This window comes from Barbus barbus (assembly GCF_936440315.1).
Source record: "Barbus barbus genome assembly, chromosome: 19".
NCBI lineage: Eukaryota > Metazoa > Chordata > Actinopteri > Cypriniformes > Cyprinidae > Barbus > Barbus barbus.
Window position 1 is genome coordinate 14,250,653 of NC_136747.1, and position 24,722 is coordinate 14,275,374.

The window sequence follows — 24,722 nt, forward strand, 5'->3', positions numbered from 1 at the left end:
CATTCAGTATGTAATTACCTGTCATAGACACAGTCACACCGGTGAAGGGATTTCAATATGCACCCGTGACACTTCCGGCGTAATGTGATGGAAATAAGTGTTTGTTTTGGTAGGTGGAAGGGGAGCTAGGTTAGTTTATGTGCGAATGTAGTTTGGTGGTTTGTTGGTGCCAGAGAAACTACATCTAGTTGTTCATTATGACCAACCATAGAAGAAAATGAAGGCATGGGGAGATGTTTCGTTTCATGGACCAAAAACATTGTTTGTGGCACTTAAGTGTATCTCAGCCATTTCAAAACATCTCTCTCTCTCTCTCTCTCTCTCTCTCTCACACTCTTTGTAATGGTTGTGTGAGTCTCTCTCAGTATTTCTCATTCTTATTAACTGCATGGGTGCAATTTATTTTCCTCTCAGGCAACGGAGGTGGCTGGGAATGTGGGAGACTCTGCTAGATGCTGATAAGCCCACGCTCACATACAGGCCTGCAGGAGGGACCAGATTTACCAGGAAGACAATGTCCACTAGGTCACATACGTGTGCTTACACATGGACATGAGTGGAGTAATTTACTGCACCAACATAGATAAACTTAAATAAACAGATAAACAGATTAGCACATGCTTATAGGAGCCAAACATGCACAATCATTCAACATATCACCTTCACATGAACATAACATCATATAACCCATAAAAGCAAATGAAATCGCCACCTGACCCACAAAACAGTCGACCATGTTAAGGGGTAGTTCACCTAAAAATGACCCAAATTATTTACTCACCCTCATGTTCCAGTCTTTCTTATGTGGAACACAAAGGGATAAATTCTCACTCACGTATACTGGTTGTGACCAAATTATTGAGTCAGTGAGTTGACCCTGAGAACCTGATCATTCAGACTTGTTTTATGAACTGAATCAATTGAAAATATCTGATTCCAAAGAATAAATTGTAGTACTTGAATCGCTACATGAATTCTCAGGAATGTGTCTAGAAATGCTATTGGGCATCAATATTTTTAGTGAATAATGATTAAATTTCGCGTTGTTTATCATAAAAAGCAAATATAGTTAATTTGGACCACTTTTAGGGGCTGTTCACATACAAGTTTTTGTGTTTGAATACATGAGATGCAGAGCATAATAAAATGGAATAGAAAAAACAGTGTCTTGAGACACAGCATTTAGAAGATAAACTTAGTTTAACTTGAGTTCTAAACAATGGTCAAAGCCATCCTTTTAGCTTGTGTTTAAATAGAAAAACAATGGAAAAAGCAGCACATTGGAATGCAAGAACGCATTCTGTGTGAACGGCCCCTTATGATGCTTTTATGGTGTGTTTTTTGTTATTTTGGAGGTTTACAGTCCTAGTCCTCAGTTTTTCTCATTGCATTAAAGGTATAATTCTCTCATTAATTACTCACCCTCATGTCGTTCCAAACCTGTAAGACCTTCGTTCATCTTCGGAGAATACGTTTTGTGCGCAAAGAAAACAAAAGTAACAACTTTATTCAACAATGTCAGAACACCGGCTCCTGTGTCAGCAGCACCACACGCATGAATACGTGGTGAAGACTGACACGGAAGAGAAGAAATTGTTGAATAAGTTGTTATTTTTGTTGTCTTTGTGCACAAAAATTATTCCCGTAGCTTCATAATATAATGGTTGAACCACTGTTGTCACATGGACTATTTTAATGATGACTTTGCAACCTTTCAGGGCCTTAAACGTAGTAGTTGTGTTGCTGTCACTGCTCCGGGTGTGTGTTCACGGTGTGTGTGTGTTCACTGCTGTGTGTGTGCACGTTGGATGGGTTAAATGCAGAGCACGAATTCCGAGTATGGGTCACCATACTTGGCTGAATGTCACTTCACTTCACTTCACTTCACTGTCTACAGGGTCAGAAAGCTCTCAGATTTCATCAAAAATATCTTAATTTGTGTTCTGAAGATGAACGAAGGTTTTATGGGTTTGAGACCACATGAGAGTGAGTAATTAATGACAGGATTTTTTCACCCATTTTTGGGTGAACTATCCCTTTAAGAAGAGTGTCAGGGATGATTCACTTTTTGAGTAGCACAATTCATAAAGAATGAAAAGAATTTAAATAAAGAATAGCAGAATTTTAATTTTTGGTAGAAACATTTTAGATAGTTTCTTACGAACTATCTAAAGGTGAATTAAATGAGATATAATCAGGGAATAGCAATTCCTTTTTTGCTGCTTAGTTAGTAACTTGCATTAAAGAGAAAGTTTCAGAGCTGTAAAAATATGTAATGATATTCCACCCTAGTTGCTTGTTTGTGTTTATGTCTAGGAGCCGAGCAAAGCAGCAGGACGATAAGGGAGAAAAACGACAGCGCACACTGTGGTGTCAGGAGCACAGAGACGTCTATAAACTAAAAGAAGCGCTGCACTGTCAGAATATGACAGCCAATCCATCAGGGAAATGGAAGCTCTGTCTACTGCACCAAGCAGAGACTGGCCAGAACTTTTATAAATAGTCACGCATTTTTAAGGGAAATTGAAAGTTGTCAGACATATGCTTTTCCAGTCTTTCTGTTGATCATCCAAGTGGCCGCGTTGGCTGAATATGATTGAAACATCAAAGCATACAAAGTAGGAAGGTTGAAGGCTAATGCACGGAAGGGCATGATGGGATGATTTCATTCGTGGCCTTGTGTCAGATCTCAGCATCGGTCTTCTCTGGGATTTTTAATGAAAAAGCTATATCAAATGTAACAATAAAACAAACAAACTGGACTGAACAATTGATGAATTTTGAGCATCATTACTCCAATCGCATGATCCTTCAGAAATCATTCTAATATTACGATTTGCTGTTCAAAAAACTATTATTATTATTATTATTATGTTGGAAACCACTGAGCAGAATTTTTTCAGATTTCTTTGAAAAATACAAAGTTCAAAAGAACAGCATTTATCTGAAACAGAACCTTTTGTAATATTATAAATGTCTTTATCATCACATTTGATCAATTTAAAGTGTCCTTGCAAAAAAAAAAAAGTATTACTTATAATTATATAATTACAATATATATATATATATACTGACTATGGTATAGTGTCTAATGTTACAAAAGCTTTTTTATTTCAAATAGGCTTAAATGCTGATCTTTCTATTAATCAAAAAAATCTGAAAAAAAAATACTCAACTGTTTTAAATATTGATGATGATGATAATAATAATAATACATGTTTCTTGAACAGCAAATCAGCATATTAGAATGATTTCTGAAGAATCATGTGACACTGAAGACTGGGATAATGATGCTGAAAATGTACCTTTGATCACAGCAATAAATTACATTTCAAAATATTTTCAAATAGAAAGCAGTTATTTTAAATAGTAAAAATATTTCACAATATTACTGCTTTTTTGCTGTATTTTGGATCAAAAAAATGTAGGCTTGGTGAGCATAAGATAATTCAGTCTTACTGTTCAAAACCTGTTTACTTGCATGTCATGTGGCCATTAACTGACATCAGAGAACCATTAACATGCAAATGTGCAAGTTATTTATTGAAATATTAACATTAAAATATGTCATAGACAGTAATTCAAGTGAATGTTTTAGCTCTAATTGGTTTGGCTGAGAAAAATAAAAATAGGAACCCCTTTCTTAGAGATAATGAAGGATGATACTAATTGAATATAATGGAATAATGTAGAAAAGTGAAGGCTTTTTGGTTAATAACATTGGATTTGTTCCTTTTACCCAGCCAGAGTGAGGTCAACCAGGGACAACTTGTTCCCAGGATACAACTGTTGAAGATAAAGTGGGAACGGGTTGATTATGGTCTAGATAGAATCAATAAGAATGTCAGGATGTTTTCTTTATTTTGTCAAGAGACACCAAAAATGGTTGCTACCTCACATATGAATAATCAAATTCAATCAAAACTTCCATACAGAACATGAGGGTTTTGAATTTTTACATTTGGGAAGAAAAAAATATGGCATGATCATTGAGGATACAAAAATGAAATACAAATTTAACTTCAAAGAGGAAACAAAGTGTATCTAATTCAAATAATAGCAGAGTGAAATAGGCAGGAGAGGCAGTTGATTAAAGCTGAATATCGGAAATGTTAGGCAGACTTTTGAGAATGCCATGTTAATGCCACGTACCCCGAGGCTCGGGACAAAATACGTTACATGGATGTGTGGTCATCCTTTCATCTGTGCACGGCCAGCGAGACCTACGCTATTAACCTCATCAAAACTAGCATGGCCTGCAAGTCAAATATTATGCCATGTCCCGAGGAATGTTTCCCACTGTTCTTTTTGGACAATAATTGAACCACATGAAAAAGGAGTTTAACTTTGAAGTAACTGCTAGCGGTTGCAAAAGCAGTTGCAAAGAAGAGTTATATTAAGCTGACTGCCAATTAGCAGAAGGTTTAAGATAAAGGAGGCCTGAAAATTAGCACCATCGCATGGGAGTCATTAGGTCCAACGACTGACAAAATATGCAATACAGTTTTGCTCATTTAGGTACAGACAAAATATGTACAAAAATATGTTTTTGTTTTAAATGTCAAACTCAAATAACTTCATCAATCATTGGACCTACACATCATTAGGGCTGGAAGCAGTAAAATGTTAGTGTTCAGAATGTATTTCATTCTTGTCCAGAACCGTTTCTAATTTTCTTTAAAAAAAAATTTTTTTCATGACTTCCGGTTCCTTTGCTTATAGCATGAAAAACATTCTCAGAAACTGTTCCCTGTAATATTCAGCACTAACCACCCAGCGTGACTAGTGAATGATCCTTACTGGGGAAGTCGTGGCATTACGAGTCATCCAAAGGTTGCGGGTTCGAGTCTCCAGCCGGCAGGGATTGTAGGTGGGGGGAGTGAATGTACAGCGCTCTCTCCACCCTCAATACCACGACTGAGGTGCCCTTGAGCAAGGCACTGAACCCCCAACTGCTCCCCGGGCGCCACAGCATAAATGGCTGCCCACTGCTCCGGGTGTGTGTTCACGGTGTGTGTGTGTTCACTGCTGTGTGTGTGCACTTTGGATGGGTTAAATGCAGAGCACGAATTCCGAGTATGGGTCACCATACTTGGCAGTATGTCACTTCACTTATGAACCTTTTTTTAGTGAATCAAAAGCGCAACATACAGCGCGACCAGTGAAGTCCAATTTCCAAATGAATAACTCCTGTAAGGTGGTTCTTTGTAGTGAATCAAAAATAAACAGTGCGAACCAATAGCCTTTCATAAGTACTTGGGCACAAGCCCCTGTCAAAAGTGCACCCACTCATTTGTGATACAGTTTTAAATGTATGGATATAAATGGTCTTTAACTGGAGTACAGAATGCGTTGCTTGTTCACAAATCTGTCGCCAATACGTATTAATAAAATACATTTCTGTATTGTTTCAAGCTATAGGTAAAGTCTTTATCCAAGTCTTTTTTTTTGTTTTGTCTCATAAAGCTTCTCATTAAGGTGTGAGAAACCAAATCTGAAACCAAACTGACTTTGACAGCATTTCAGGCATTTTTGTAAACACTTTGCCAATCGCTAATTCTGATACTAAATAGCTGATAGAAAACAGGCATGACATGATTGCTGCAATATTATCAGGGAAAATGATCAGATCGGTATATGGTAATCTCCACCATCAGATAAGAATTTATTAATAATATTTCAATATTCCAGTAAAGGGTCTATTAAGGGTCTATAGGCATGAAAAGTTAAGCCGATTCCTGAGCGAAAGAGTCTTATCAGTCAGTTCTTTTTAGTGAATCAAAACATGCAATGCAAACAGTGAAGTCCGATTCCTAAGTAAATGACTATGCATACACTGCCCTCCAAACAAGACAATGACCCCAAGCACACTTCCAAGCTGTGCAAATCCTATTTGGAGATGAAGTAGTCAGCTGGCATCATGTCTGTCATGGAATGGCCTCCTCAATCACCCGACCTCGACCCAATTGAGCTACTATGGGAGGAACTGGACCGTGATGTCCATAAGAAGTGTCCAACCAGTGCGAATCATCTTTGGGCAATCCTTCAGGACGCTTGGAGTAATATACAGATACACAAAATATACAGATTATGCAGAGCTGTAATAGCTGCTAATGGTGGATATTTTGATGAATCGAAAATTTTAGTTTTTTCTATGTATAAACTGTTTATGTAATAAAATATGTTTTCGTAGTTTGTGTTGTCCCTTATCAGTGCAAAATTATCACAAATTAAAAAGGATTCATGCCAATATTGTCCAAACCCCCACTTTTCTAGGGCGTTTCCAAACTTTTGGAGGGCAGTGTATGTGTTTTGTCATTGGTATTTTATAAAAAAATGCATTATGTTAACATATTTTATTCTCCATACCACTTTACATGTATTACATTGGAACAATTCCAACATTTGGCAACAATATTTTACTTTTGTTTTTATGTTTATTCCTTAAAAGGTTCTATTAGAACCATCTGATCCTCAAATATCATTAAACTAAACTTTAATGGAAAGAAAATGAATTGCCACCCTTATTCAAAATAACAGAAGCTTTTCTGAATGATACCTGTACCCCTTAATAAGCTCTTTATATATCGTTTCAGTTATTTTTTCCACCTTTTGTAGTAATGTGTAAGCACTTGTAAAACAGCATGAATAAAATCATGCTACTGCAAAATAAGTAAAGATATCCAGATATTAATTAATGCATTTTTCTTCTGTCAAACACCAGAGCAGATGTTTACCAGAATGTATGAGCTGCTCTCATCCATACAGTGAAAGTGAATGAGAACCAGAGGCTTTCAAGCTCCAAAAAGGACCATGAAAGCATGATAAAAGTACCTTACGACTCACGCACCATTTTCCACGTCTTCTGAAGCCAGTAGCTCAGTGTGAGGAACAAAGGGTGAGTAAATGATGACAGAATTTTCATTTTCGGGTGATCTATTCCTTTAATGGCTTTGTTTTGCTCGGATGAGCTCCACGCTAATCATTTCAACAGCTTTCATAAGAATATTTCTTAACTTCTCTTTGCCAATTAATTTCAGTTTCCAATTGAATAAAGGATTGTGCATTGGTAAAGATTGTCTCTTTCCTAAGGAGTAAATAATAATATCTAAAATGACGATTAAATTAGCGCAGCCCTGCACACGGAGGGTGACATTAAGATAACACAGAGATAACATCTCCACACAGGAGCGATGTGTTTGTAATCAAATTCACTCAATTTCAGCCACACGCTCCAGTGAAAGAGATTGCGAGGAAAAGCGATGGGCACCTCAGCAAAGATAAACGTTGGCCAACGTGGTATGATTTACACCATATGAATGGATAAATATTTCAATTTAAATGCAAAACATTAAACTGGCACAGGCAGTCGATCAATGCAAGCATTCCGTAACATACTTCTTTAGGTTTCATAAATAATAGCCCATGCAATTACTCCTCTTCAAATGAGGTTTTAAAGCTGCCGTGGCACAGTACGTCTTTATAGTAATGTTTTGATTTCCTAAACCTTGTGTTATTCTTGTTCTTAATGTAATTGCTTCTGTCTTTTGCCTCATCAAGCTGACAGATATCTGCAGCAAGATAGATCTTCATGCGGCTCCTCTTTGGGTTTCTCCATTCACAGCCTCTCGGTCCATCACCGATATCACTAGATATCCAATAATGCTGTATGCAAACTTAACATAGTCACGAAGGTGTTTTTTCTGTTTAATTTCTTTGTATGTAATCTAAAAGTGTCTCTCTAGTTCCCACCAGTTAACGGAACATTCTCAGATCATTCACTAACGGTAACATTATAAGCATAAAGGTAAAATTATATAAGCACAAAGGTTGCATGAATAGAACATACATTCAAAGTTATCTGGTCTTTAGTAACATTCCGAAAACGTTAGTATAAACACTTTATTTATAAATTGTTTATGGAACATTTTTCTGAAACATGTTAATATTTACTATAGTTCAGAGAACATACAGAAGTAACATTTCAATAATATTTGCAAAATAATAAAATGGAATGCTCCCTTTAATGTTGTCTTTAACACTTACAGAACCAAGATTATTATTATTTTTTTTAACATTTACATCTTGATGAATGAACGTCCGAAAAGACGTTTTCATTACTTAATGGGAATATAATATTGTAAATAAGTTCTTACAAAATATTTAGGTTAGTTGGGAAAGTCTGAGATTTATTATGTTGAGTACTGTATATTGTGATATATATATATATCACTGTTTCTTGAGATAAGGGACAAAAGTACTTTTGAAAAGTGACAAACAAAAAATCCATACTACATTAATTTGAATTGGATATCTTCATAAACACGGGTCTCATCTATCATACCATGAAAAGGAACAGGTTTTTTATTTAACCACTTTTTAAAAAAATGTACATTTACTCACTTAGTAACTTGACATTTGTCAACTCCGTCTGACTCACAAAAATGTTTTTTTTGTGTGTTTGATCAATTCAACAACACTGTAAAGTCTTTAAGTGTGTAGAAATGGTGTGCCTTAGCAAGGTTAAGTGATAAATTGCATTGTATACACTTTTAATATTATTTAATATTGTTTTGGAATTAGCCATTTTAAATTACCATCATTTAGTTTACAATTTTTTTAATTTTTAATATATACAATCAATGGTTTTGTGCACACAAGACACTGATAAATGTAGATAAGTTGGTGTTTAAATGCATGAATACACTTAATTGAACAAATGAAACCTACATTTTTTTATAAAAATGAAAAACCTCCATCTTACGGTGTTGACGCATAACTAACGGTGTTGACACACAATTGACGGAGTTGACAAACTAATCGAGAATTAAACTGAATAAAGATATTTACCTAGTTTTAACATGGAAAAGGGAGAGAGTATCAAGGGAAAGGGTATCAAACTTCAAACAAAGAGTACATGGTGACAGGATCTTTAAGGCACACATGAAAATCACATCGGGCGGTCTATGTCCAGCATGGTAGTATTGGAACGTCATCTGTGGCTCACGCTGACAGAGATGGAGGCGGATAAGGTCCCCTTCCTCGATGCTCCAGTTTCAGCCAACAGCCTGTTTGGGCCGGATAGACTCGGTGCAGATGACAGCAACTGTCTCAGCGGAACGAGCCATGACTATTCAGCGCCATGCGGTCTCCTTCAAGGAAGGGACCGTCCACTCGCTCAAGGCTTTCCAGAGAATGCTGGGCCTTATGGCAGCGGCTTCGCCAGTGCTTCGTTTGGGTCTGCTTCACATGCGTCCCATACAATTCTGGCTGAAGCAGAGGGTTCCATTTGCAGCTTGGCATCACGGTCACAATCGCATAACGGTGACTCGGGCCTGTGTATCAGCCCTGAGCTGTTGGAGGGACCCTTTCTGGCTGAAGCGAGGTGTGATCTTGGACACGGCGCACAGAAGGAAAGTTGTCACGACAGATGCTTCCAACAAGGGTTGGGGAGCGCTGTGCGAGGGCAAACCGGCCTTCGGTCTTTGGTCCGAGGAGGGTCTGCACATCAACTACCTAGAAATGCTAGCAGTGTGCCGTGCCTGTCAATTCTTCCTGCGGGACATAAGGGGACACCACGTCCTAGTACGATCAGTTATCTCTTTATGAGGAGCACGGATGCCCAGTCTTCCGCTCTACGCGTTCCCTCCAATCGCTCTGCTACCTCAGGTACTCAGACAAGTCAGGGAACAACGGCACAGGCTTCTCCTAATAGCCCCCTTCTGGAGGAACTAGCCGTGGGTGTCAGAACTTTTCCAGCTGCTGGAAGCAGCCCCGTGGCCCATTCCCTTGAGACGGGACCTCCTCTCTCAAGCGAACAGCACACTGTGGCATTCATGGCCCGAGTTATGGGCCCTGCATGTGTGGCCGCTCAACGGGAGCCTTTTGTCCTCCCAGAGCGTGTCTTAAGCACTATGGCAGAAGCTAGAGCCCCGTCTACTAGATGCCTCTATGCTCTGAAATGGTCTATTTTCTCGGCTTGGTGTCAAGACCGTGATTTGGATCCGGTCACCTCTGAGGTTCCAGTGGTTCTCTCGTTTCTGCAGGGGCTGCTGGACAAACAGCGTTCCCCATCCACCGTCAAAGTTTACGCTTTTTTTACGCTTTTCATGCCCCTATTGCTGATTGAAACCTCCTCGCCCTTGTACAGTTCCACTTTGGGACTTACCAACCGTGCTGAGGGCCTTGAGAGGCCCCCCGTTTGAACCACTGCAATCTGCGAGCCTGAGATCGCTCTCGTTTAAAACCGCCCTGCTGTTGGCACTGGCATCGGTTAAGCGGGTAGGAGACTTACAGGCCCTTTCTGTCAACCCTGCTTGCCTGGAATTCGGGCCTAACGACTCCAAGGTCGTCCTGAAACCAAGGTTGGGTTATGTACCAAAGGTGCTCTCCACTCCGTTCAGAGCCCAGGTCATAGCGCTTTCCGCGCTTCCCCCCCTCGACGGACAACCAGGAATTGTTCCTGCTCTGCCCCGTCAGGGCCCTAAGGGTATACATTGAGCGTTCTGCCTCGTTCAGGAGATCAGAACAGCTTTTTGTCAGCTTCGGTAACCGCGCTAAAGGTCACCCTGTTACGAAGCAAAGTATCTCCAGATGGATAGTGGATGCTGTCACCCTAGCATACTCCTCCATGGGCTTGCAGTGCCCCATTGGAGTCAGAGCCCATTCCACCAGAGGCATCGCCTCTTTCTGGGCATGGTCCAGCGGGGTGTCCATTTCATAAATTTGTGAGGCAGCCGGCTGGTCCTCGCCGTCCATATTTATGAGGTTTTACAACCTGGACGTCCCCCGCCTTGCAGGCCAGGGTCCTTTCTGCTTAAAATTTGCCGTTCTGGCTAGATAAGCTATCTCTGGGATTCCTTGACCATTTCTGCTCAAGGCCCTCCTTCTCTTGGAAGGTCCATATTATGAGCACTAAGTGTCTACTTCGGGACGACACATAGGCCATGGTTGACCCGGTGGCTCAGCCTGTGCTTGGTGTAATTTTAACTCCCCTGGGCCCTCCCATGGGAGTCATGTTTGAGTCGTTCCCCATCATAGCATAGCGGGATTGTATTGGTTCCCATACAGCATCTTACGACGCAGTACGAGTGAAATATCGACAGGAAACGTACTCGTTTACTAATGTAACCTTGGTTCCTTGAGATATGGGAACGAGTACTGCGTTCCTGGCCGTGCTATGAGCTGCACGCCTCAGTCGCTTCTTTCGAAGAAATCTGAGTTGCGGCAGCGAAGCGGCCGCTAATATAGCCAGAAGCCCCCCCATTTTGGCGGGCTTTGGCGGGCTGCATAGCCATAGGCTTGCTCATCACCGCCACCGTACCACTGGTTCATTTTTTATCGCACTGCACGAACCAATGGACGTGTAGTTTCACTGCGTGATTGAAAAGGCTTCAGTGAAGAGGAAAAAAGGAGTTTTTCTGTGACTGGTCCAGAGGACTTTCTGGTGGGGTGTCTATTTAATTTAGCCGTCTATTCTGCATAGCTCTGGACCTTTTCTTTGCTTTCCTCCAGTACTTTCTGCGGTGCCTCTTTGCTCTTGGTCCTAATTCTCCAATTTGTTTTACTGTTTTGTTTTGGACCCTGTTTTCTGGGTCACTGTTAATTCTTTCTCTCATTTTTCTCTGGTACTCTCTGTTTCTTTTTCTTTGCTCCTCCACTGACAGTTTTGGTCTAGCCATGTCTGCCTATAGTACAGATAAAATATATTAAGATATTTTTAAATATCTTAATATATTTTAAATATATTAAGATATTTTAAGTCAATCAACATGTATACTTAGATCATATTATCATGCTATGTAGTTGTTATACATTACTTAATGAGTATTTTGGAGCACTTGTCCACTCCGTCAGCTTACATGTCAACACCGTCAGACAAAATATCTGACGGAGTTGACGTCTGACGGAGTTGACAAAACAACATGTTTTTTCAACTTAATCATGTCTAATAGATGGTAGCCATTTTGATTTTCCTCAGTTGCCAGCTGCCACTAAACTAAACCAAAATACCAACTTTTATTTCAAAATTCTTGATTAAAATCATCCCTACTTTGAAGACAGTGTTGACACATAAAAGCTGTGACCACAGGGATTTCAACTTGTTTGCTGAATATTTAAAAAAATTTAAAACATACGAGACCATGTGTTGGACTGCTGCATCCATCAACAGAAAGAAGTCAAAGGGGGTCCTCAGGGTTAAAGCTGACCAAAATATGCCTGATTTATTTCAAATTTGAAAAATATCTGACGGAGTTGACATGAATTGATGACAGATTTTGAAAGGCTGTTGTTAATGTATAAAATAATACAATGTTCACTTTAAGTAATTTGTGATATTTTATTAAGCCATCCAATTAATCTCATATTCATATTTGTGCATTTTGGGCATTTTAAAACCCTTTTTTTTGCAGTTTGATACTGTGACCTCTACAGAGGACGAGTTCATTTGCATGGGCTTTCATAATACAGTGCCGGTATTTTATAAAATTACTATGAAATAATATAAATATATACAAAACTAAGGGTCTAAACATACACAGGTCTTTCATATCCAACTTTTAAAGCCTTTTTAAATGAAACAATTTATTGTTTTTTAAGGCAGATTGTAACATTTTGATGGGGGACATGTTTTGTCCCTTATTTCAAGAATCAGTGATATATATATATATTATAATTTAATTTTTTTTTCTATTTTAAGATATTTTAAACTCTTATTTTCATCAGTCATTTCTATAGTATTCAGTGTCACGTGATCCTTCAGAAATCAATTTTAGTACGCTGCATTTGTGCTCGAGAAACATTTCTGATTATTATCAATGTTGAAAATGCTGTTTAATATTTGTGTGGAAATCATTTTCAGGATTTGTATTCTTTTTTTTATGAACAAAGTTCTAATGAACAGTATTTATTTATTTTATTTATTAGTTTTTTTGTGTGTGTGACAATGCAAATGTCTTTCAGTATTGATTAATATATTATAATATATTAAGCATTAATTCTGCAATATACATCAATTCATAAACTGCACCATAATTAATATAGATGCAGAATGATGCATTAGTAATATATTTTAGCCAACAATAATGCCTCTAAAAATAAATAAATAAATAAATAACACTTACCAACAGATATGTGCTGTTGCACAATCATATTCTCCTTGGCTAATATGAAACATTCATTTCATTCATTGGCAATATCACATGTCATCTACAACGGAAAATGCTGGCAATAGAATGGTGACAGTGATGATGACGATGAAGCTTATGATGATATCTGAAAAGTGTTTTTGATGCCAAGGGATAAAAAAATGTGGCTTTCCAGCACAATACAGTGCCATTTGTCATCGGGCAAGGACAGTCATAATCATCCCTTGCACGTGCCTTTCCCCATCAGTCTTCCCCTCGCTGTGTATCAGGATCAATCTAGGCTCATTTATTTTAATCGTCTCCTGTTTGCTAAACTGGCAAAGTCAACAGAGGACGACAGAAACAAGCCTTGCTCTCAAAACAAGCCAAAAACAGTCATTTCCAGTCTCATAATATTGTTCTTGTTATTCTGCAAACATATGGGAATTTTAAGACTTGTTTTAACCTTAAATGTAAAATTACGTTTAGTTAATTTTCTTTTCTAACAACTTTTTAGAAAAAGGTAATGAAATTAATAATTTAATATCTTTGAACTACAAGACATACTCATGTAGTAAAGACTCATTATATTGAGAAATAGAATGACCCTTAAAATATTTAAATACTGTAACATTTGTCAAACAAATAAATCAAATAAACTGACTAAGCACTGAACTCTGTCAAGTAAGGAAAATTGACAAAAAGCCCATGAAATAGCATATAGATATGTACGGCAACAATAAAAGAGAGGAAACAATCTAATAGAGAGATGAGAATCTGTTTACATTCTTTCATGGCAGCAGTGTGTAAAAAACAGTCAATATCTATTGTAGCATCATTTAGGGAGTTGAAGTGACTGAGAAATATAAGTGATAATCAGTATTGCCTCTTGATGCATTTTTCAATCTATAGCCTAACTCTAAAGTAGGCTATATCAGTCAACATCACAGTAATTGAAATAATAGATCACCCAAAAATTAAAATTTACTCACCCATCTGTAGAGGAATGGGTGCCGTCAGAATGAAAGTACAAACAGCGGATAAAAACATCACAATAATATATAAGCAAACTATTTACTAGCAAAAACAGTTCTAAACAATATATCAGTGGATTTTGATGTGAGAGGACAACACAGGATAGACTTTTTTGGAAGCCTCATGATCAAAAACACCTGCAAATTAAGAAAACTGCAAATGCTCTCAACACAACCTAATAAAGAAACACTCTGCAAATATTTTTTTTATTTGGTTGTGTTGTGTGCATTTGCAGTGCGTTTCTTTATTAGTTTGTGTTTGGAGCATTTGCAGCACCTGCTGTCAAATTGACGAAGATGTTTTCTGGACTTGCTGGTGCTTTTTCTATTTGCATGTGTTTTCAGAAGTTGCAGCGCGTTGAGCTCTCTCGGCCACCGTAGGGAAATATAGTCTATAGTTTTAAAACTACGACGCAAAATGTAAACAACACGATCGTGGAGGGGAAAAGAATTTGGTGAACATATAAAGGCAATAATATCTTCAAACTCTTTTCTCTGGCGTGGGTAATGTCAGTGCTCTAATGTAACTGATGCGGCGGTTGCTATGGTTTCCAACTCCTACTTTGTGAGCTGAACGTCAGCACAATGTGCACACGTGATACACAATGACTTAAACGTACTACGCAGAACATGAGCTGAGGAGGCGTTCGTTGTACCTTTGTCCAAGCTATCCAAACGCGAAAATTCCATAAAGTGAGTAATCCTCGCTGTTATGTTATACATTTTGAAAGAGAAAAAATAGCGCAACCGAATCACCATTAGAATTTACAACATGTGGTGTGAAATGAGAGAAATAAGCGTTAATAGATAGCACGAGGCTACTGTTGCTTTAGCTCGCTGGCTAACTGATGTGAAGTTCCTTTCTCTATCATCCACCTTTACAAACACATAATATCACACATTTCAAAGAAATACGAACATTTTTCCACCTTATGTTCGATTATATAATACAGTGCGCCTTCGTATCTCCAGAAAGCTTCTGTAACCAGCTTAATAAGATAAACAGACTGTGTTTCTCTGTGAGCTGTCTACTGTGATAGCATCTTAGGGCATCAGAGACCTGTGTGCCAACCTAATGTGTGTGTGAGTGAGAGATTTGAAACACAGCTACAGTCTGTTATTTACTGGTCGTTTAAAATAATACATTTAAGTTACACACTGAATACATTTATGTTACGGTCAGAGACCACAAGTGTGAAGATAATGTTTAACTTACATGGTGGTGGGAAGGTATCACACTCATCTCTTTCTGTATTTATATTTTGATTGCAGTGCAGCTTTATGACCGTTAAATGGATTTGGTGCAAAAAGGCTAATTTTCTTTTTTGGCAATCATTTAGTTGTTTAATTTGAATTGTTTTAGACACTTGTATTGTGCATTGGAATGTGTTATTTTAGTATTACATTTCTAAAAGTCTCATTGGGAAGTGTTATTTCTTTATTTAGTGGATCGGGGGTCGAAGCGGCGGCAAGTGAAGCCTTTGGCTGACTCCTTGCTGGATGCTCTGGATTATGACAGCTCAGATGACAGTGATTTTGAAGTTGGAGATGCGTCAGGTAAAAACTAAATCTCAAAACTCATTCTTGTCACATCGATGTAAGTGGTTCATATAGGGAGAAGGTAAAAAAAAAATGGTACTGTGGATCTGTAAAATAATGATAAGTAGTGATGGCAAGTCTCATACAGTTGAAATATTCAAAACATAACTGATGGTTACATTTATATTTTTTACTGCAGCTGGCCATTTTAGACTTGGCCCCTGCATGGGTTTTCTCACCTGTCATGAAAACAGCTGCTGAGGTGGAGATGAGACTTTCATCACTACGTGCGTCATTGCTTTTCCCCTGCCTGTAGATTAGACCTCCTGCAATGCATTGCTAACACTGGAGTCACACAAGCAATGGCTCCATATCACCATGACAGACGGAGGTTAACGCAAAGCTATCTCATCAAGCTGCTGTCAACAAAAGTGCAGAAATATCTGCAGCCTGATAATGAAATTCTAACACTTTGACCCCTTTGGGTCTTGAAGTTTTCCTGCATGTAGAAATTTCTGGTCAGAAATAAAATGCAGTGTCAAATTATTCTGATCTGACAAAATATCATTGTCATAGGCTGTATAAAATTATACAAATGTATTAATTACCAGCCACACTTTCATAGTTCATGTTGGTGTTAAATGCACGGTGCTTCCCATTTCATGAAGCCTTCTGTTAATGTTACATGAAAGGATGGATTTTCATGTTTATCCAATCTTTCAGATTGATTATTGCTCAGATGTAATCAACGTTTTCAAGATTAATTTGCAATTCAACATGTAGCATCTATCTTTACATAACAAAATATAGTGTGTTGGACAATATTTTGTCCAGAAGTTTACATAAATATAGTACTTATTTGAACACATAATCATATTTTTAGAGATGCATTTATTTAAATGTATCAAAGGGCAGTCGTGGCCTAATGGATAGAGAGTTGGACTTGTAATCCGAAGGTCGTGGGTTCAAGTCTCAGGTCCGGCAGGGATTGTAGGTGGGGGGAGTGAATAACCAACGCTCTCTCCACCCTCAATACCACGACTGAGATGAGACCCTTGAGCAAGGCACCAAACCTCCCTGGGCGCCGCATTTGGCTGCCCACTGCTCTGGGTGTATGTTCACTACTGTGTGTACACTTGGATGGGTTAAATGCAGAGCACAAATTCCGAATATGGGTCACCATACTTGGCCACATACCACTTCCCCTTTCCCTTTAATAAATTAAAACTTATATATATATATATATATGTGTATACATGTATATGTATATATATAATTTTTTTTTGCATGTTTTTTCTTGTTATCATGTTTTTGTGTTAGTTAGCTTTATTTGTTAGTTATTTTTTTTAACCTAATCTAAATAACCCGACTGCAGTTTAAGTAAAATGCATTAATTAAAATGATTCCTTTCCTAAAAGCAATTTACAACAAATAATATTTTAATGAACAAAATTTAAAGCTGTGATCATTTTAAAAAAATATTCTTTATTCTCCATTTTAACTGTTACTTCAAAGACTATTACACAATTCTCTTCCAGTTTCAGACTACATCAGCTAGCTGTGATGCTTATGATGTATTAAAATAAAAAAACAATTGTAAGAATATGCTAAAAACTTTTGGATTTTTCTTTTTATTTTACCTTGTAAAAAATACCTTTCATTTTAAATCATTTATAAATTGTTTATCCATTGTACATGAAACACTTAAAGTGAAGCTTTCTGTCAGAAGAGTCTTTTTTTCTTTATGCTGTATTCTGCCCAAAAAACAAAAAGGACACTGCTAATGTAATCTCATACACTTGTATATCAGGTTCAGAGGGCACTGGCAACGGGAGTGATGAGGAGGGTTCAAAGGACAGTGCTGCGGGCTCTGAGAGCGACTCTGATGCTGCTGGCTCAGCCGATGAAGAGGGCATAGATGACGAAGAGGCCAAAGAATTGAATGAAGACACTGAAGAAGAGGAGAAAGCCAAGGAGCAGTCTTTTTGTGAGGAGACCAGCAGCAAAGAAGCAGGGGAAACCTCCAAGAATCACAAAAAAGGAGAAAAATCCTCAGATACAGAAACAAATGGTACTGGCACTGCAGAGGAAAGCTTAGCGGAGCCGAAAAAATGGAACCTACGGCGGAACCGGCCCATGTTGGACTTCACTACAATGGAAGAGCTACACGAAATGGATGATTATGACAGTGAGGATGACAATGACTGGAGGCCCACACAAGGAAAAAAGAAAGGCAAGGCATCATCTGGGAAGGAGAAAGAAGGGAGCGAGGAAGAGGAGGACGGGGGTAGTGATGAAGAGGACAATGAGGATGATGACAACGAGACCAGTAGTAGTGACAGTGAGGAAGAAGGGAAGAAATCAAAGAGGAAAGCAGGCAAAAGCACAGGGGCTTTTGATGAGGAGGAGACCAATGACAGCCACAGCACATCACATGGGAAGGGCAATGAGGTAAAATCTCCTCTGATATTGCACACCTGTTTAAATGTTTAGCATCAGTAAGAAATGTTTTTGAAAGGAATTAATACTTTTATTCAGCAAAGATGCATTCAATTGATTACAAGTGACAGTAAAGACTTTATAATGTTACAGAAGATTTCTTTTGAACTTTTGAACAAAGAATCCAGAAAAAATGCATCACTGTTATCTCAAAAATATTAACAGCACAACTGTTTTTAACATTGATGATAATAATTAGAAATGTCTCTTGAGCAGTAAATCAGCATATTAGAATGATTTCTGAAGGATCATGTGACACTGAAGACTGGAATAATGGCTTTTATATCACAGGGATTAATTCCATTTTAAAATATATAAAAAATATAAATCAGTTATTTTAAATTAAATAATTTAATTTTAAATAATCTTCCATAATATTACTGTTTTTATGTATTTTTGATCAAATAAATGTTTGTGAACATAAAAGACTTATTTTAAAATCATTGAAGAATCTTACAGCCCTAAATTTTTGAATGGTGTATGTAAAGATCAACACCTTATTAACTTGCCTTATTCATACTCAAAACACAAATTCTATATTCCTCAGAATGCTCAATTTAATTACTTTCTACACACTTTATGGGCTTTATCTTATGTATTTATCAAATATATTTTGCAGTAGTCTTCCAAGGATTTTCTGATTTTTGTTTGTTCAAACACCCTGTAATACTGTAACAGTCGTAACTGGTACTTCATGTTAATTGTTAAGATTTTAATACATTCCACCTACAATTAATGCAAACATCTTCACAAAGTACAATTTGATTTATTAATAAACTATTCATCTGTCTCCATTTACTGAAAACTGGTTTGTGTGTGCCCTATTTTTCACAATGAATGCAGATAAAATCAAATAGCTGATCTATCCACTTGTTTAAATTTGTCCAAAAGCTCAGTTGTATGGAATCAACTTGAATTCTCAAATGAAAATGTATTATTGTGCATTTAGGAATACACAAGCAATCAGATAATCCAGTCATTGGCTCACATGCCATCAGATCGTTGATACAAAAGAGCAATCCTTGTGAATAGGCTTATCTGAGAACTTCAGTTTATTGGATTGGCTAATCTTCCAATCTCAGAGGTGGAATTAGAGCAGAAGCTTTTGAGTGGCTTTACTTTTTTGTCTCAGGTTTTTTCCCACACTGGTCCATTTCCGTTTTTTTTCAGAGGAAGAGATTTGGATGGTGGTAGAGGACACTAGTCCTACCAGTTGTTACATCCCTTACTAGAGTTGGATTGCTAAGTTATCCATTGCTTCCTCAGGACTCTCTGCTGGAACGTCCCCAGACCTGGAGCTCCCAGCGGATGGAGCATATCCTTATCTGCTGCGTGTGTCTGGGAGACAACAGTGAAGATGCGGATGAGATCATCCAGTGTGACAACTGTGGCGTGACCGTGCATGAAGGTAAAATCCCAAACTCTGCTGCCTGCCTCTGAAAACTCAGCTCAAATATTGATCTCAAATGTTTGCACAAAGTTTTGAAAAATTAGAATATATTTAAATATTCAGTTCCTGCTCTCCCATCGCAAATCTCTAACTTGAACAAAAAAATCTTAAAGGTGCACTCACATTTTGCTAATATTTTGCAAAATTTGACTTCTAGAAATGTGTAGCAGTTTTGAGAAATAAGATGTATACACGCATAAGAATACTTCAGTCGTATCAGTCTTCTAAACAAAGCTCACGTTTAAATCAAATAATTAGCTAGATGCTACTAATAATAAGGATGCACCTTGTTTACATTAGAAGGTCCAAAACCAATGGTACTTTTAGGATTACATTTTAGGTGTTTTTTTTCACTTAGATAACAATAAAATCTCAAGCAATAATTCTGTTTCTTTTAAGTTTGTTGTGAAACTCGTCTCATCGTATGCCATACATTCGCTGTGCGCCTGTACACTAGATTACATTGTCAAACAAGCGTGAGGAGAATAAACACAGAACGGAGATTGATCTTCATCATCCCACATTATTAGCTCATTGTGACTCTGACTCGTTGGAAACAAAAATCAATTACGCTTTAAACCGTCTTTTAGCGGCGGCCATCTCATTCAGACAGGCCCGCTTCACACCAGCCAGGCTGGCTGGATCAATGTGTCACCACTAATTTTCAATTACTCACTGATTTCTTTCTTTATTTATTTACTGCTTGTTTTTGTGCTGATGTTCTGTTGATTTGCAGAAGCCTCACAGGTGAATAAAAGAGTAGTAGAAGCCTGTTCTGCTTGAATACATTGAGATTTGGTTGATTCAGTTTTGTGCGCATATTTTAGATATGATTGAAAATAACCGTCAGAATAAATCAGCTAATTAAAAAAATTTAGCTGGGTATGTGATATCAATATATGCTTTAAATAAACTTATGAATATCCGTAGATGAATGAATAGTTAAGTCAATAATACACATTTGAAATTGATATGATTTAGTTTTATGTGGTGTGGCGTAGTGCCAAAGGATGAGGATTGTTCAGAGTAAATCAAAAGATTGCTGGTTCAAACCCCCTGAGGAACAACAGTCACTTTTGTGCCCTTGAGCAACAAACTTAATCTCCAGAGGGATTGTCTTTGTAACAAGTAAGTCACTTTGGATTAAAGCATCTGTTAAATGACTACTTATTTACCTGCTTGCTTATCAGATTTCATCTGGTGAGGACGCATTAGTTAATTGCGTCTTCAGAGTAGGGCTGGGCGGTATATTGAGTTTGTACGATATATTGATATTTTTATAAGCGAGACGGTATGAAGCAATACCGTTAATATCGAGTTTGATACGAGCGTGTCTGAAAAAATATCTATAGGGAGGACACAGACTGAACTGCTGTTGAGAGAGTGCGTAATACACTTTGTTCTAAACATGTGACAAGCTTTATATGAAGGGCTTTAAAAAAAACTCGTTAGATATAATAGCCTATAGTTTATAATTTCAGTTTAAAGCGGCTCGGCCCGTCAGATGCTCAGATAGAAATGTTGCGTGTGCCGCTGACAGAGATGCGCTGGTTTAAGCTATGTGCTGTTTTCCTAAATGCATAACTTACATTTCACAGGTATTCTCCATCTGTAAATGTTAGAAAGCCATGGAAATATTTCCATTTTGCTGTCAGAAGTGCATGAGCTTTTGCTTTGCGATTTTCCGCTAAACTTCACAGACTTTGTTTAGAACAAGCACGCCAAACAGAGCACAATGAAATAGGAGTGCAATAACTCGGTCTAAAATATACATTTTGCTGAAATATTTGTAGTTGGACAATATAAATGAGACATCTGTAGAATTCTAAATCTAGTGTATTTATATGATAGCACTAATGGTAAAGTGACTGTAATCAAAACAGCCTTTTTACTCAGTCTGTGCTTTTTTTTACGTTCATTTTTAGTTTAGTAAATTTAACTTCTGCTTTAAAAGCATTGTTTTGTTTTTAAATTACAATGTTAGAATGTAATGTGATTTTAATCCTTTTTTGCACATAATATATGCCTACATGCTTACATTCACTTTGTTTAATCCAAATACAAAATATACCGCAAATCAGCCAAAAAATACAGAGATATGAATTTATGCTCATATCGCCCAGCCCTACTTCAGAGCATTGGCCTGTTCGTCCTTTCAGCTCAGCACATAGTAATGAGTGGTTTAAGAGGTGGAAAACAAAGAATATATGCACTCAATTTACTAAACCATGCATTAGGTTCGCCTATATGTATTCTAATAGTACTGTACTTTATGCCACAGCATATGTTCCACCCCCTAGTTGATTCTTAATGAATATCTCAGTGGATCCTAGAAGGGTAAATCTGATGATATTCACCTCAAATTCAAAGGCAAAATCAAGAGATTATATTTTGTACAAAGAGAATAGTTTTTAGAACCATTAAGATTCAGCACAAAATTGCCATTGCTATTGTGGAAAAAAGAGTGTAGCAATGTAATGAAAATCATCCGGGTTTCATTCATCCAATGCTTTTTATGCAAAATATAAAGTACCATTGAAAAGTTTGGGGTTGGCATTTTTAGAATTTTTTTTTTTTTTTAAATGTCTCTTATGCTCACCATGGCTTTATTTGACCAAAATAAAGTAAAATAGTAATATTGTAGCCTTTGTAGGATATTATTGACTTGAAATATTTGAATAATATTTGAATTTGAATATATTTTAATACATTCTATGAAGTTAAATGTTTTATATTTTAAAATGTAATTATTCCTGTAATGGCAAAACTGAATTTTCAGCAGCCATTACTTCAGTCTTCAGTGTCACTTGAACCTTCAGAAATCATTCTAATAACCATAAACATTTCTTATCTTTATAAATGTTGAAAGTAGCTGCTAAAGTTTTTTTTTTTTTTTTTTTTTTTTTTTTTAAGAATAGAAAGTTAAAACTAATAGCATTTATTTGAAAAGGGGAGGGGGGTGTTCACATACAATTCATCCACAAAAATGATGGAGCGTGAGCAATGGCGTTTCTACAGAACTGTTTGTATCAAGCAATTTTTTAATTTTTCAACTAAAAAAAAAAAAAAAAAGTTTAATTCTAGGAGCCGTTGGGTCATTTTTAGTCTGAAGCTGTCAGTGGTGTTATCTAAGTCAAATAAGCTGCACTTTCAAACTGATAGCTTGTCTGAGTTAGAAAATGGTCAAATCAGTCACTGGCTCTGCCATCCTGGTTAGATGACACACATATACAACAGCAGTGAGGGATCCATTTCAAGCACAGACAGACACACACACACACACACACTCACTCCTCCCCCTTTAGTGTCAGCTCACTGAAACAAGCTACTTCATAACATAGCGCCACTGAATCAGAGGGCAACCTTGAAGCATCCAGGAGTCCTTTACCGTGACAAGAGCAGTGTTGCAGTGTCAGCTCTCAGAGCCCCACACTTCTCAGATTCATAGACACGCAAAGTCTCTCGCTCTCTTTCAGCAGTGGAATGAAAAGTATAAAATGCGGTGAGGCCTATAGAGGAGTGCAGAATCTGTTCTAATAGTAATAATAAAAAAAAAATTCTAATTGTATTTCATAAGAAAGAGATTCATTTGGATTCAGAAGAATTTGGTATAATGGTACAGAATTTGGATTTTCTGTTATTATTATTATAATAAGTATTTTATGTATGTTAATTATAAGCAAAACAACTGCTTCAAATAGTATAACAATGATCCACTTTCAAAGTTGGCAAATTCTTGCACAGAATTGTGAGAAAAAATGTTTTTAAAATAAAATTACTCCTTTCGTAGTTAACAAAGCTGTCTGTGTTGGAAACGAAACTTTTAAAATACGGTTTTGCTCTTAAAATGTTAAATCAGAATCTCTACCCATTTAATTAATTAATTATTTTTTTATTTACAGCCCAGCCTTTGACAAGTCATTATTTTTAGCTCAAATATTGTCAAAGATTGTGAATGTAAACTGACTGTAAAACTTTAAAGGTGGCAATAAAAGTGAAGTAGGTCTCACACCCTCATGTTGTTCCAAACCTGTATGGCTTTTCTTGGAACACAGATATTTTTTACAATGATGGCAACCAAATGTAATGTTTAATGACCAGTGACTTCCATTGTACGTATCTCTTGTGTTCTACAGAAGAAAGAACAATGTTTTTTTTTGGCTGAACCATCCCTAGTCACTAGTCTAACTTATTTTAGTCTAATTTATTTTAACTGATTCAATATTCACTTGAATGATATTAGATTACATCAGGACAGAGAATGGCAACAGCTTCCAAGGGGTTGGACAGCTGTTTCAGAGCAAAATTCTTGACCTGGGCCAGTCGCTTGCCACCTGCTAATGCCAGCTGCTCCATGGTACTACTATTCCCAGTGGGAGAGGGCATGATTGGTCCAGGAGGTGGGCGGCCCTCATGGCTAACTGTGTCACAAATGCTCGCTTGATATTTGTGCACTAGTTTGAAAAGGTGACCTTTAGATGAGTGCCACTGACTAAGGAGCGGTTTCTATAGTGCTCTTCACATAAAGACAAAAGTAAGACCCGTAGGTAATTTGCTGTCCAAGCCTGGCGATCGGCTGCTGTTTCTTCACGTCAGCTATTTTGGGTCAGGCTGCTTCCGCGAAAGCCATAAAGCTTTTGAAAGCATTGAAAAGAGTCTGTTTTCGGCAGCCTGGTGCAGTAAAAAATGGGATGTCACGTCTCAAACTGCAGGGTGCATGGGTGGCTGCTGAAACAAAGGATTTAGATTCTAATCTGCCTATTTATTGAGAGAAAGTTCAAGTGGCAGTTTTGCTTAACGTTGCAGTATTTGGATAACTCCACTAGGCAGCGAGATTTGGAAATGTTCTTGGGAAGGAGCCAGGAAAAGTGGAATGATAAAGTAATGGAGCAAAGGGTCCACAAGAGCAGCATCGAAGATAAGAGACAAGCTGTCATCCTTAGATGTGTGCAAGTGTCTTGCAGCTTGACTCTGAAGCTTGGCAGTCTGTGGAGGCTCTGACCTCGCATATGGCCTCGCTCAAACTCTAAAGGGAAAGACTCTATCTGAGAGAAGCGCTGGAGACTCATCTTC

At 37.5% G+C, this 24,722-nt stretch overlaps 1 protein-coding gene across 2 annotated transcripts in view; it reads left to right on the forward strand.

The window, feature by feature from the left end:
- Nucleotides 1-14,752: 14,752 nt before the first annotated feature.
- The window catches only part of phf14 (PHD finger protein 14), a 96,400-nt gene continuing 86,430 nt past the window's right edge, over nucleotides 14,753-24,722 (forward strand). For both annotated transcript variants that reach the window (XM_079441514.1, XM_079441515.1), the window contains exons 1-4: nucleotides 14,753-14,854; nucleotides 15,608-15,718; nucleotides 17,511-18,151; nucleotides 19,466-19,607. In XM_079441514.1, the coding sequence (XP_079297640.1) occupies nucleotide 14,854; nucleotides 15,608-15,718; nucleotides 17,511-18,151; nucleotides 19,466-19,607 (895 nt within the window). In that variant the 5' untranslated portion in view covers nucleotides 14,753-14,853. The remainder of the gene's footprint in view (nucleotides 14,855-15,607; nucleotides 15,719-17,510; nucleotides 18,152-19,465; nucleotides 19,608-24,722) is intronic.